General features: G+C 37.5%; 2 protein-coding genes across 2 annotated transcripts; both read left to right on the forward strand.

Annotated features, from left to right (window-relative positions):
* Positions 1-1,346: 1,346 nt before the first annotated feature.
* LOC113142570 (olfactory receptor 1-like) lies at positions 1,347-2,592 on the forward strand. The gene is made up of 2 exons (XM_026327608.1): positions 1,347-2,299; positions 2,559-2,592. The coding sequence occupies exons 1-2, from the start codon at positions 1,347-1,349 to the stop codon at positions 2,590-2,592; spliced, it is 987 nt and encodes a 328-aa protein (XP_026183393.1).
* An 8,625-nt stretch (positions 2,593-11,217) lies between these two features.
* Positions 11,218-12,201, forward strand: LOC113142571 (olfactory receptor 146-like). The gene has a single exon (XM_026327609.1). The coding sequence runs from the start codon at positions 11,218-11,220 to the stop codon at positions 12,199-12,201; it is 984 nt and encodes a 327-aa protein (XP_026183394.1).
* The last annotated feature ends 3,119 nt before the right edge of the window (positions 12,202-15,320 follow it).

Genomic DNA, 15,320 nt, shown 5'->3' on the forward strand with positions numbered 1-15,320 from the left:
GACTGTTCTGGTCATTGTGACTTAATCCTGTCATTTTACATTAACAAACATTTAGGAATGGTCCTTTCTAAATCAATCTGTTTTAATTTGTTGTTTCAAAATCTGTGATTGTTCACACTTCACCATTATTTAGAATAGTTAGAAACATATAAGCCACAGAAATGACAGATTGAACAGGTGGTTGAATGCTGATGCAGTTTGTCCATATGGGTAGATGGTGAAGGACCCATGAACAAATTTCATCCACTCATCATCCTAGATCCTTGTTCAATCAGATTTTTTTTTTTTTTTTTTTTACATGAGTTTAATATAAAAGGCCTTTATACTTGGTAGCCTAATCTCTCATCACTGTCATCTACTGAGGAGCTGAGCCCCCTAAACATGGAATCCTAGAATCACCCCTGTTACTAGCTTTGTGGAGCTTTGCAGTCTGCAACAAGTATTGTTCATTGCTACCATGTGACTTGAGACTTGACTCGTACATCCAACAAATGATTTATGAGCATCTCTACTGCAAACAATGAGACAAATGCCAGAAAGATGAAGGAGATATTGATGTGGGGAAATGTCTCAAATCTGATTATATAGCAGCTTGGATGTTGAATGATGACAGAGTCTTTGAGAACAGGCCTGAGAAAAGCCAAAATGCCACAGACTGTGTTTTAGAGAACAACCTCTGTGTAAAGGTTCTGCAGCCTGTAAAAAAAAAAAAAAAAAAAGGGAATCATATCACATTATAGGATCCCTGAAAGGTGCATGTGCATTATAATGACATTATGATTACTTTTAAACAGATTGTACTACAGTGGGAAGATATACTTTCCTCATTGATCTCCTGAGATAAACCTTCTCACTGACAGCACCCAACATAAAAGTTTTTAATGTTGTTAATTTGATCCACAAGAAACAGGCTGTAGTTAATCTGGAATGCACTCAAAAGTTTTGAATCAGTGTAGACTTTGCTGTTTATTTTGATTCATTTTTAAATCATTTATTTAGCTTAATATTTTCTGACATTTGGTTTAACTTTTGCAGTTTTTGCATTGTCCCACTACAGAGCATTTCATTCTGTTTCTGTCAACTGCATCAACATCAGACACATTAAAAAAAAAAACAATGTTTAACTCATGATCATGTGACACAGTGACCTCTATTTCTACTGTCTCACAATGACAGAGGATACAATATAAAAATGACAGGTCTGTCGCAGTACAACTCACTTCAGGAAACTGCACACTTGTTACTGTCTGAGGTGAGTTTGGTTACAGCAGTTCCCATCAGTCAGCTGTGTCAACTTTTATTATATATTGTGTAATTTTCTCTTTTTACACTTAGTGAAAGAAATAATGGCTCCAGACAAGAAAGCTGCTACCATATCTAATGTCACATTTGTTCGTCCTGCAAAATTCTACATCAGTGGGTTTACAAATATTCCTCATGTTACATATTTTTATATCTTCCTGTGTTTTGTCTATATCATGACTGTTGTTGGGAATGTTCTCCTTCTCTCAGTGATTTTCCTGGTCAAGACTCTTCATACTCCTAAATACATGATTGTGTTCAACCTGGCTTTGACAGATTTGTGTGGGAGCACTGCTCTCATCCCAAAAGTCTTAGACACATTTTTGTTTGACAACAGATACATTGTCTATGAGGCTTGTTTAAGTTGTATGTTCTTTGTTTTATACTTTGGGAGTGTGCAGTCATGGACACTTGTCACTATGGCATATGACAGATTTATAGCAATTTGCTTCCCTTTAAGGTACCATAGTATTGTGACTAAACCAGCTATTGCTGCAATGCTGCTGTTTGTGTGGGTTGTCATGCTGAGTCTAATATCATGCTTGGTTGGGCTACTTGATCGTCTCTCCTTCTGTGGATCTTTGGTGATACAAAGCTTTTACTGTGATCATGGACCAACATATCGTCTGGCCTGTAATGACACATCTTTAAATTACACAATGGCAAATGTAGTCTTCATTATAATTATTTGTTGTCCTCCTCTGTTAATAGCACTGACATATGTTTGCATTGCCATAGCACTGAGCAGGATTGCATCACATAAAGAAAGAGTCAAAGCATTGAAAACTTGTACTTCTCATCTGATTCTTGTGGCTATTTCTTACTTACCACTTTTGGGCACCAACATAGCTGTACTGACCTCCTCCCTCCATCCTAATGCCAGGATCATAAACTCTACTTTGACACACACCATACCAGCTTTACTAAATCCTATTATATACTCTTTAAAGACAGAAGAAGTGCTGAACTCTATCAGGAAAATTTGCAAAAACAGTAGGTTGACCAAAATAGCCTCATCAATCTCTTAACTGTTGTACTGACATATCAAATAGTTGCTGACATATGAAATAGTTGCTTCCCTCAAATAGTGTTAACATTTTTAGCGTTATTTTGTAAGACGATATCAACTTTTCACTTAGAAGTCCTGCAGTTTTACTTTGAATTGTAATTATGTATTTTTTTATTATTCATTGTATTTTGCTGTTGCAGTAGCCATGTAATGATCTGCTTTGAAAGAAACTTTGTAAAAACAATAGGCTGCTCAACACAAACACAGTGTTAAATTGTTAACTGTGTTTAGTAAGTTTTTATCAACTTTTTACTAGCACATACTATTTTGTTTTAAATTGTGGTTATTATAAGTTATTGTGTCAGTCGTGTTTAGCAGTTGCAGTAGTCATTATGATCTGTTTTTCAAAATAAAATCAATTATGAATATGTTATAACTCTACACTGCTTAGGACATCAGATATTTGACAACAACATCTTTACCTGTTTTTTTTCTTTAATACTTCATAGAGATGGAATTATTAAAGGCATATATAATCATGTTAACACATACTAACATATTGCACACTGGTAAATATTTAATACTTCATGTCTTATGTCTCATACAGAGACAGTAAATATGGCTGATTCAACTTATATAGGAATAAATGGATCAATGAATCATGCCCTCTTTACAAACTTTCATATGATTAATACTATGACCAGAGACTAAACTACTTCAGTGATATCTGATTCCCTCACAAGAAAAAGGTTTTGGGTCTGTATCCCATAACCTTTGTATGGGGAGTATGAACGTTCTCTTCATGTCTAAGATTTCTCCAGTCACCCTGGTTTGCATGTTCACAGTCCAAAGACATATACTTTAGGTTAATTGGTGACTCTATATTTCCACTTGATGTGAATATTTGTTTGTTGCCCTGTGCCTGCTTTGTGTTTGACTGACAAACTCTCCAGGGTGTACCCTGTCTCTTGTCCAGTCTCACCTGGAATAAACTCCACCCCCACCACAACACTAGACGCCACAACAAATGTACATTAAGAAAATTTTGCTGTAATAGACAACAATCCATATAATCAGGCTTCAGACAAATAAACATGTACAGCTGTACAACTTCATTTTGATTATAAATAATATTAAAAAGTTGGATTGTAGCAGTAACTATGCTGTTTCCAAAATCCAGACCGATACTAAGAAAATGTAACCTCTTTCTTGGCTGGTAACATGCTCCAGTTCTCTCTGGACAGGATTAAGAAGCACTTACGGTTTACTTGAACAGCGGCTTTATTCAGCTCTAACACGGCAGGTACAGCACATCAAAATCACATTGCAGGGACACTCTGACACACACTTTTTTTCAATCATGCGGTCTCCCCGAACTGTCACATTCAAAAACTGTGTCCTGTCCAAAACAAAAGGTAGGAAGTAAAATTATTCCCAACCAAAGGAACATAACTCAGCAACTAAGATGCTAAGTATACTTTTAGGGGGGTATATTATAATGGTGCTGAACATATTGGAATCTTTAGTTGAACCAAACCTGAAACATAAGGCTCTAAGAAGTGTGGACCAGCAGGTTTCTGACTTCATGTGGCTTGGACCAGTAGAATGATTTAAGTTGTTGAAACAACTGAACTTATTACAGTACATCTAAGTAGTCACAGTTGTATTTTCTGTCCATTTGTTAAAATCTATCAGAAAAACTTGGTTCGTAGGGACAGCCTGGTGGGGCAATAGTAGCACTGTTTCCTCACAGCAAAGCGTTTCCAGGTCTAAGTTCTGCTTGACATAGGGCCTATTTGTGTGTAGTTTGCATGTCCTGTGTCTGTGGAGATTTTCTCTAGTATTCTGACTTCCTCCCACACTCTAAATAGCACTTGCTCCTTAGCACCGTAATGACTCCTCGTTCTGTTTTTGCACCCCCTTGTGGGGGCTCTGTTTGACTGCATACAGTCGGCCACACCTCATTTTTCTCTCCTGAAAAACCACCCTCTTATTGGCAGGACCTCAGCAAGAGAATGAGTGATCCATTTGCTCTATTGGCATCCCTAGCTCGCTTGAAATTTAGAGAAGAACACAGTTCAGTTACAGTATACTGCGTCCTAATCCTGTTCAGGGTGTTCACTCTGAAGGGACTCCTCCCCCCTCCTCATGCTTCTGAGTAGTGAGCAGACTCTGATCTTCTTGTCCTGTGCACGTTGCCATGCTACCTGAGCCATTGCTGTTGCTGTAAGTGTCCAGCTCTCTGGTTCTGTGTGTACTTACATTCCCACCTGGGGTTCGGTTCAGGTCAGCCTTTAGTGTTTTGGTTTTTCTTCCTGGTTTATCAGTAGGCGTACTTAGCAGGACCAAAACAGGAAGTCCATGACAGTGTCCCTCCTCGCTGCCCAGCGGCCAGAACCTCAGTGCGCCCTTGTGGCCGTCCCCGCTGAGGTTTCACGCCACTTCCAGATCCCTGGAGTTATGGCGACAGCACCCACGTCGAACTCCAGCCTGTTCCAGTCCCTCGGAGTTGCGGCGAAGGTGCCAACGCCGAGCTCCAGCCTGTTCACCACCATCTCACAGCAGTGGATTTTCCAACATATGTTACATATTTTTATATCTTCCTGTGTTTTGTCTATATCATGATTGGTGCCGTTACCTTTGATGAGAAATAAGCAACAGGTTGTAGTTTGCCGCTGTGAGGTTGGCATAACACAGAAGAAGGCAGACCCAGTGTGGGAGCTACAGTGAGTGGTGCCTTTAAATCCAGAAAGGCTTTTTCTTCTTCACGAGTCAACATGATTTTGTCATGTGTAGAAAGTTGTTTACCATGCACCATAGCAGACGTTGGAGCTTCACGCAGCGAGTAATTTGGGATCCACTGCCTGCAAAATGATGTCGTGCCAAGAAAACTCATTTGTTTTTTTGTAATTGGCTTAAGAACATTTTGAATTGCAGCAATTCTTTTTTGTGACAGTGTCTTTCCTTCTGGGGTGATGATGTGACCCAGATATGTCACTTTTTGTTGTACAAACTGCAGGTTGGAAAGACTGACTTTATGGCCATTTTCTGCAAGATGCTTTATCAACTGCATTGTATCTATTTTGCCTGCTTCTTCAGATGGACTACAAATCAGCACATCATCTACATACAGCAGTAATGCTGAGCCGGCAGGTAAATAAAGGCCTTGAAGGTTTCTGCTGAGAGTCTGATGAAAGTAACTCAGGCTTTCAGAGTAACCTTGAGGACATCTGGTCCAGGTGTAAATCTTTCCTTCAAATGAAAAGGCAAATGCATTGGCCAAATCTACTACTGAAGAATGAGTTGAATTTGGTGGTACCAAAGACAAGATGGTTTGAGGATTACTTACTTCTGGTGCTCAGGGGCGGATGGCTGCATTCACCGCCTGTAAATCTTGCACAAAGTGCCATTCAGTTGGTTGGCCTTGGTCTCTTATTTTTTTAACTGGAAAAATGGGAGTGTCCACTGGAGGATTCTCACATGGAATTATTATGCCAGCTTTTTAACAAGGAATTGAACACAGGCTTTATACCATTGATGGCTTCCTGTTTTAAAGGGTACTGTTTTTACAAGGTCTGTACTCTGATTTTGGATGTACTATCAGAGGCTCTGCAGTTTTTACAAGGCCTACATCGTATTTATGGGCTGCCCAGAGAGATTTTGGAATTTGCTCAAGCTCTGGTAGTAAACTAGTTTCTGTGATGGTAAAGGCTGCAGCATTAGCGGCGTTCTGGCTATTAATGAGCTCACCTATTCGATTAACTTGTACAACTGGTGTACGATGTACATCACCCTTCTTGCTATACTCTGTCCTAGGATCTGATGCTGTTGGTTGAAAGTCCTCGGGGAACAGCAAGCTCTGCAACCAGCGTCTCAGGTCTTTCCAACTCCAGTCAACAGGTTTTGCCAGTGGGATGTGTGGAGTGTTTCCTGTAAAAAAATCTTTCTGGGTAGAAGAGAGCAGAACAGAGGCAACAGCAGCAGTCTTTGTCCAATAGACATGTGTCAAATTTATCATTTCCACTTCCTTATTTTCTACATACCACTGCCTTTCATACTCCTCTTCTGGTCCTACATCTACATGTGCTGTGCAGTGTAGTGATTTATGTTGTGTGAGGGTATCTGTAGTCTATGAGTTGTTATGTAACAGGAGTCTCACCTACAGTCTGCCATTTATATGCAAATTGTGAAAGTACATTAACCATCTGTTTGGTGTTCTGTTTCCTCAATGTGCATTTGAGAGGAACAGAGCAGCTTTCCAAAATAGGTTTTTCACTAGAACCTACTGTGAGACAAGACCTACCACTCATTTTAGGAGGGTATAAGTGAGTCAGTTTTCAGTACAGAGCTCGTAGCTGGAGAATCAACCTGAAATGTCACTTCATGTTTATCAGTAGAAAGACAAAGTTCTGGGAATATCTTATATTTGTCAGAATCACAGTACATGGAAAAATTTAACAAGTCATACTTTGGTTCTATCTTCCTATGTGTAGATGTGTAGGTTGGAGTTATCTGGTCTGGCGTCTGTTCCTGTTTAGGTGTCACCTGACCTGGCAGCTGCTCCACCCCCTCTCCAAGTCAATCAGCTTTCTGTTTATTCCCATAGAAGTCTCTTGTCCAATGTCCCTTTTCTCCACATTGGAAACAGACTTCTGGGTCTCGGTGGTAATGTCTTCGTCATTGTAGTGAAGTTTGGTAGTGATATGGAGGAGGTGGGGGAGCAGAGTCCAGGTCTGGATCCACTTTATGTAACTCAGAACAGGATACAGCGATTTAGTGTCAGAACAATCTTTTAGTCTATATACTAAGGTATATGTTCTTGTTCTGTTTGGTTCTGTTCATGGTTCTGTTCACACTTTTTGTCTCCATCTTCATACTGCCTTCTCATCATCTTACTCTCCCTCACATGACATTCTTCTTTCCACATGCAATAGGCTTTGCAGTCAGCTTGGAACAACTTGTGCTACTTTCTTTCTGTCTTGGACAAAGACCTGTGTTGCTCTGCACGCTCTCTTTCCTTCCTTTCAAGTTGATCTTTTAATTGCACTGATTGTCTGTTACTCAGACTCCCTTCTACAGGAAAACCCAGCTCCCACCATACTGTTAGTTGTTTACAACTTCCATTATACTTCTTTCTCATTTCTTCACATAACGGTGGCAATGCAGTTGATAGACCAGACCCTGGCCAGGCATTAGCCTCTTTCTCAGTACCCAGTACTATTCCCATTTCTGTAGTAGCCGTTCTCTCGTGTTATCTTTCCTGGTGCGACCCAGCCCCTTTACTTTGCTGCATACAACAGTAATTAATAACACAACGGTCTCTACCAAGACGACGTTTCGTCAACTACTCAACCGCGTAGTGAGTTAGCGCTTTCTCTTACCGTAACGTCTGTGCCGCTTCACCGTTGGTCCGCACTTTTATTTCTTGACGACCGGGCTCCTTAGGATGAAAGCTTCTCGACCCGCAGGGAGGAATCGCTGTTTAATGCGAAATGTTACTTTCCGTCCTACAGAGTCCAGACCGCGCGTCCATCCCACTTCTGACACCAAATCTGTCGTGGCAAAAAGCGCTTGGAGGCAAATCTCAGGTTATAGGATGGCAAGTTTAATAGGCAACACAGCAGAGTCACAAGCAGAGCATACGATCTGCAGAAAGGGTCAATACCGATTGACCCCGAACACAGAAAACTTTTACATCCATTATGCAACATTGATTTACACATCAGTCACTCACAAGTAAATCAGTTAGTGGTAGATAATGTTTGGATGGATTCAAATTTTATTGTTAGGCTACTTAAATCATTCATTATGTTTTCTAATTTCTGGGATTGGTTCTTTTTCTTGTTTACAATGCAATAAAAAATAATTTAGTAGGCTGGTGACAGTAGTTAGCTGATCTGATTGCATCAACACCTTGATGACATATGCTATAGGACAGTTGCACAATAATAATTTCTAATTTATGATCATGTGACACTGCTTTTTTTTGCTGTACCATAAGGGAAAGAAAATATAAATGACAGGTCAGTCACAGTACAACTCACTTCAGGAAACTGCACACTTGTTACTGTCTGAGGTGAGTTTGGTTTCAACAGTTCCCATCAGTCAGCTGTGTCATCTTTTATTATATATTGTGTAATTTTCTCTATTTACACTTAGTGAAAGAAATAATGGCCCCAGACAAGAAAGCTGCTACCATATCTAATGTCACATTTGTTCGTCCTGCTAAATTTTATCTCAGTGGATTTTCCAACATCCCTCATGTTACATATTTTTATATCTTCCTGTGTTTTGTCTATATCATGACTGTTGTTGGGAATGTTCTCCTTCTCTCAGTGATTTTCCTGGTCAAGACTCTTCATACTCCTAAATACATGATTGTGTTCAACCTGGCTTTGACAGATTTGTGTGGGAGCACTGCTCTCATCCCAAAAGTCTTAGAAACATTTTTGTTTTTCACAACAGATACATTGTCTATGAGGCTTGTTTAAGTTATATGTTCTTTGTTTGGTTCGTTGGAGGTGTGCAGTCATGGACACTTGTCACTATGGCATATGACAGATTTATAGCAATTTGCTTCCCTTTAATGTACCATAGTATTGTGACTAAACCAGCTATTGCTGCAATGCTGCTGTTAGTGTGGGTTGTTTTGTTGAGCCTAATAGCATTTACTGTTGGGCTACTTGATCATCTCTCCTTCTGTGGATCTTTGGTGATACAAAGCTTTTTCTGTGATTATGGACCAACATTTCGTCTGGCCTGTAATGACAAATTTTTAAACAACACAATGACAATGGTTGCCATGACAGTAGTTATGTGTTTTCCTCCTATATTAATAGTACTGACATATGTTTGCATTGCCATAGCTCTGAGCAGGATTGCATCACATAAAGAAAGAGTCAAAGCATTGAAAACTTGTACTTCTCACCTGATTCTTGTGGCTATTTTTTACCTACCATTTCTGGGCACTTACATAGCTCCACTGACCTCCTCCCTTCATCCTAATGCCAGGATCATAAACTCTACTTTGACACACACCATACCAGCTTTGCTCAATCCTATTATATACTCTTTAAAGACAGAAGAAGTGCTGAACTCTATCAGGAAACTCTGTAAAAACAATAGGATGAGTAAGATAGCCTCATCAATCTTTTAACTGTTGTACTGACATATCAAATAGTGTTAACATTTTTAGCGTTATTTTGTAAGATGTTATCTACTTTTTACTTAGAAGTCTTTGCAGTTTTACTTTAAATTGTAATTATGTATTTTTTTTTATTATTCATTGTATTTTGCTGTTGTATTAGCCATGTAATGATCTGCTTTGCAAAATAAAATCAGAGATATGAATATGTTATGAATCTACACTCCTGAAAACATCATTTTTTTGATAAAAAGACACCAACATCTTTTTTTTTTTCAACTAATCATGGAGATGTAATTATTAAAGACATATAGAAATATTTTATTACATCAGGTTTGGAATGAAAATGCAGTAGAAAAACTTTCAAATCTTGGAAACTGATCACTGGTAAATATTCAATAGCTCATATGTTATATGTCTGATGCAGAGACAGAAAAGCATGACTGAATCATCTTAAGTCAGAATAAATGGATCAGTAAATCTGGATCTCTTTACAAAATGTAATTATAATAAATAAATAAATCATATTAAATAAAAGGACAAACTAGTCTTGTAATATCAGTGGTCAAAGCTGTTACCGCGCAACAAGAAGTTTTTTTTGGTTTTGAATCCTGGAACATTTCTGTGTGTCAGTGTTTTAAAATGCTGAAATGCAGACACAGACCAGATAAACTAACAATGTGTACAGTTTATTCACAAAGGTGAAGATAAGTAACAAAACCTAAAGCATCAAGCTGTTGTTCAAAAAGTGAAAATTGATATAGACCTTTTCAAAATCAAACACCAAATGAGAAACAGATTGACAAAACATAATGTGCAAGTGTAGATCAGAGTTAAGAATAAATAGAAAACAAACAGAGATGAATAAATACAATAATCCAAATGGTGGCAAGAAAGAAAGGGTGACAAGTGTAGAAACTATAATGGCAACAACAGCATACAACAACAGTGGATCTAGACACAGGAAAGGAAGAAAGGCAAGTATAAGTATAAAAATTAACTAATTCAACAGAGCTAGAGACATTCAGGAAAAATGTGGAACATAAAGCAGAAAAACAAGAAATAAGACAACACAGGAAGTACTATCAAAACAAGTGTCCAAGACAGGAAGTCCATGACAGATCCTAACATTGTGGGTTTTCTGCAGAAACCCTGTTTTCTTCCCACAGTCCAAAGTCATATAGATCAGGTTAATCGATGCCTTTAAATTGCCTATTGGTGTGAACATTTGTTTGTTGCCATGTGTCCACTCATGTGTTTGTAACCTGCCTCTCATCCAATGTCACCTGGGATATGGTCCAACCTCACTATCACAATGAATATCAGTAGTTAGTGGTAGATAATGTTTGGATGGATTAAAATTTTATTGTTAGGCTACTTAAATCATTCATTATGTTTTCTAATTTATGGGATTGGTTCTTTTTCTTGTTTACAATGCAATAAAAAATAATTTAGTAGGCTGGTGACAGTAGTTAGCTGATCTGATTGCATCAACACCTTGATGACATATGCTATAGGACAGTTGCACAATAATAATTTCTAATTCATGATCATGTGACACTGCTTTTTTTTTTTTATTTGCCGTGCCATGAGAAAAATAAAATATAAATGGCAGGTCTGTCACAGTACAACTCACTTGAGGGAGCTGCACACTTGTTACTGTCTGAGGTGAGTTTGGTTTCAACAGTTCCCATCAGTCAGCTGTGTCATCTTTTATTATATATTGTGTAATTTTCTCTATTTACACTTAGTGAAAGAAATAATGGCTCCAGACAAGAAAGCTGCTACCATATCTAATGTCACATTTGTTCGTCCTGCAAAATTTTATCTCAGTGGATTTTCCAACATCCCTCATGTTACATATTTTTATATCTTCCTGTGTTTTGTCTATATCATGACTGTTGTTGGGAATGTTCTCCTTCTCTCAGTGATTTTCCTGGTCAAGACTCTTCATACTCCTAAATACATGATTGTGTTCAACCTGGCTTTGACAGATTTGTGTGGGAGCACTGCTCTCATCCCAAAAGTCTTAGACACATTTTTGTTTGACAACAGATACATTGTCTATGAGGCTTGTTTAAGTTATATGTTCTTTGTTTGGTTCTTTGCAAGTGTGCAGTCATGGACACTTGTCACTATGGCATATGACAGATTTATAGCAATTTGCTTCCCTTTAAGGTACCATAGTATTGTGACTAAACCAGCTATTGCTGCAATGCTGCTGTTAGTGTGGGTTGTTTTATTGAGCATAATATCATTAACTGTTGGACTACTTGATCGTCTCTCCTTCTGTGGATCTTTGGTGATACAAAGCTTTTTCTGTGATCATGGACCAACATTTCGTCTGGCCTGTAATGACACATTTTTAAACGACAAAATGGCAATGGTTGCCATGATAGTAGTCATGTGTTTCCCTCCTATATTAATAGCACTGTCATATGTTTGCATTGCCATAGCACTGAGCAGGATTGCATCACATAAAGAAAGAGTCAAAGCATTGAAAACTTGTACTTCTCACCTGATTCTTGTGGCTATTTTTTACTTACCGCTCTTGGGAACTAACATAGCTGCACTGACCTCCTCCCTCCATCCTAATGCCAGGATGATAAACTCTACTTTAACACACACCATACCAGCTTTGCTCAATCCTATTATATACTCTTTAAAGACTGAAGAAGTGCTGAACTCTATGAATAAACTTTACAAAAACAATAGGATGAGTAAGATAGCCTCATCAATCTCTTAACTGTTGTACTGACATATCAATTAGTGTTAACATTTTTAGCATTATTTTGTAAGATGATATCTACTTTTTACTTAGAAGTCCTGCAGTTTTACTTTGAATTGTAATTATGTATTTTTTTATTATTCATTGTATTTTGCTTTTGCAGCAGCCATGTAATGATCTGCTTGGAAAGAAACTTTGTAAAAACAATAGGCTGATCAACATAAACACAGTGTTAAATTGTTAACTGTGTTCAGTAAGTTTTTATCAACTTTTTACTAGCACATACTACTTTTTTTTCAATTGTGGTTATTATAAGTTATTGAATCAGTCATTGTGTTTAACAGTTGCAGTAGTCATTATGATCTGTTTTGCAAAATAAAAACAGGTATGAATACGTTATGACTCTACACTGCTTAGGATGTCAGATATTTGACAACAACATCTTTACCTGTTGTTTTTTTTTTAATACTTCATAGAGATTAAATTATTAAAGGCATATATAATCATGTTAACACATACTAACATATTGCACACTGGTAAATATTTAATACTTTATGTCTTATGTCTCATACACAGACAGTAAATATGGCTGAATCAACTTATATAGGAATAAATGGATCAATGAATCATGCCCTCCTTACAAAACTTTCATATTATTAATATTAAGAACAGAGACTAAACTACTACGGTGATATCTGATTGTGGTTAGCACTGTCCACTCTCAAGAAAAAGGTTTTGGGTCTATATCCCATAACCTTTGTACATAAAGTAGGAATGTTCTCTTCATGTCTAAGTTTTCTCCAGTCACCTCGGTTTTCACCCAGAGTCCAAAGACATGTATTTTGATTAATTGGTTATTATATTTCATCTTGTTGTGAATATTTCTTTGTCGCTGTGTGTCCACCCTGTTTTTGACTGACAAACTCTCCAGGGTGTACCCTGCCTGTTGTCCAGTCTCACCTGGGATTAGCTCCACCCCTATGACAACACTAGATAGCAGAATAAACAGCATAGACAGATTCTTATGTCATCTTGAAATACAAAAATTGCATGTTCTTAATCCTAGAATGAGTCTTTTAACTTTACAGAGGGAGCAGGTCTCCTTTCAAGTGGACAACCATGTTGCTCTGCCATGTTTCTACAGTAGCCCAGAATGGACTAAGCAAATAAAGGCTCTGACAAGGAATCACATTTTGTTGTAATAGTGATGGCCACTAATCCCTGTGTTATGTCCGAAAGGGAGGGGTTATCGTGTGAGGGGATGCGTTAAAGGTTTCATTCTGCAATCTCAATACTAAATGCTGCTAAATCTTACACATAAGGTTCTCAGTAGTTTGGACCAGCAGGTTTCCGATTTCATGCGGATAGGACCAGTAGAATGAATTAAGTTGTTGAAACAACTGAATTTATTACAGTACATCTAATTAGACACAGTTGGATTTAATTTTCTGTCCATTGGTTAAAATCTGTCATAAATATTTGGGTTTGTATGGACAGCCTGGTGGCTTTGGTAGCACTGCTGCCTCAAATACCCATATACAGGCAGGTTAGGTTAGCTGATGACTTTAAATTATTAGATGTGATTGTGAGTATGAGTGTTTCTTTGTTTCTGTGTGTCAGCATATGATAGTGACTTTCTGTCTGGGACGTAAGCTACATTACGACAGTTGCATCCGGCCGTTACACAAATCATTGTCTAATTCATGATCAGGTGACACAACCACCCGCATTTCTACTGGCTCACAATGAAAGAGGATATAATATAAATGGCAGGTCAGTCACAGTACAACTCACTTATATGGCATATGGCAGATTTATAGCAATTTGCTTCCCTTTAAGGTACCATAGTATTGTGACTAAACCAGCTGTAGCTGCAATTCTGCTGTTAGTGTGGGTTGTTTTATTGAGCCTAATAGCATTTACTGTTGGGCTACTTGATCGTCTCTCCTTCTGTGGATCTTTGGTGATACAAAGCTTTTACTGTGATCATGGACCAACATATTATCTTGCTTGTAATGATATTTTTTTAAATGGCATCATGGCAGATGTTGCTATAATTGTAATCATGTGTTTACCTCCTCTATTAATAGCACTGACATATGTTTGCATTGCCATAGCACTGAGCAGGATTGCATCACATAAAGAAAGAGTCAAAGCATTGAAAACTTGTACTTCTCACCTGATTCTTGTGGCTATTTTTTACTTACCATTTCTGGGCACTTACATAACTGTACTGACCTCCTCCCTCCATCCTAATGCCAGGATCATAAACTCTACTTTAACACACACCATACCAGCTTTGCTCAATCCTATTATATACTCTTTAAAGACAGAAGAAGTGCTGAACTCTATCAGGAAACTTTGTAAAAACAATAGGATGAGTAAGATAGCCTCATCAATCTCTTAACTGTTGTACTGACATATCAAATAGTGTTAACATTTTTAGCGTTATTTTGTAAAACGTTATCTACTTTTTACTTAGAAGTCCTGCAGTTTTATTTTAAATTGTAATTATGTATTTTTTTTATTATTCATTGTATTTTGCTGTTGTATTAGCCATGTAATGATCTGCTTTGCAAAATAAAATCAGAGATATGAATATGTTATGACTCTACACTCCTGAAAACATAATTTTTTTGATAAAAAGACACCAACATCTTTTTTTTTTCAAGTAATCATGGAGATGTAATTATTAAAGACAAATAGAAATATTTTATTACATCAGGTTTGGAATGAAAATGCAGTAGAAAAAATTTCAACTCTTGGAAACTGATCACTGGTAAATATTCAATAGCTCATATGTTATATGTCTGATGCAGAGACAGAAAAGCATGACTGAATCATCTTAAGTCAGAATAAATGGATCAGTAAATCCGGATCTCTTTACAAAATGTAATTATAATAAATAAATAAATCATATTAAATAAAAGGACAAACTAGTCTTGTAATATCAGTGGTCAAAGCTGTTACCGCGCAACAAGAAGTTTTTTTTGGTTTTGAATCCTGGAACATTTCTGTGTGTCAGTGTTTTAAAATGCTGAAATGCAGACACAGACCAGATGAAATAACAATGTGTACAGTTTATTCACAAAGGTGAAGATAAGTAACAAAACCTAAAGCATCAAGCTGTTGTTCAA

The sequence above is a fragment of the Mastacembelus armatus genome, chromosome 14 (genome assembly GCF_900324485.2).
Source record: "Mastacembelus armatus chromosome 14, fMasArm1.2, whole genome shotgun sequence".
Classification (NCBI taxonomy): domain Eukaryota; kingdom Metazoa; phylum Chordata; class Actinopteri; order Synbranchiformes; family Mastacembelidae; genus Mastacembelus; species Mastacembelus armatus.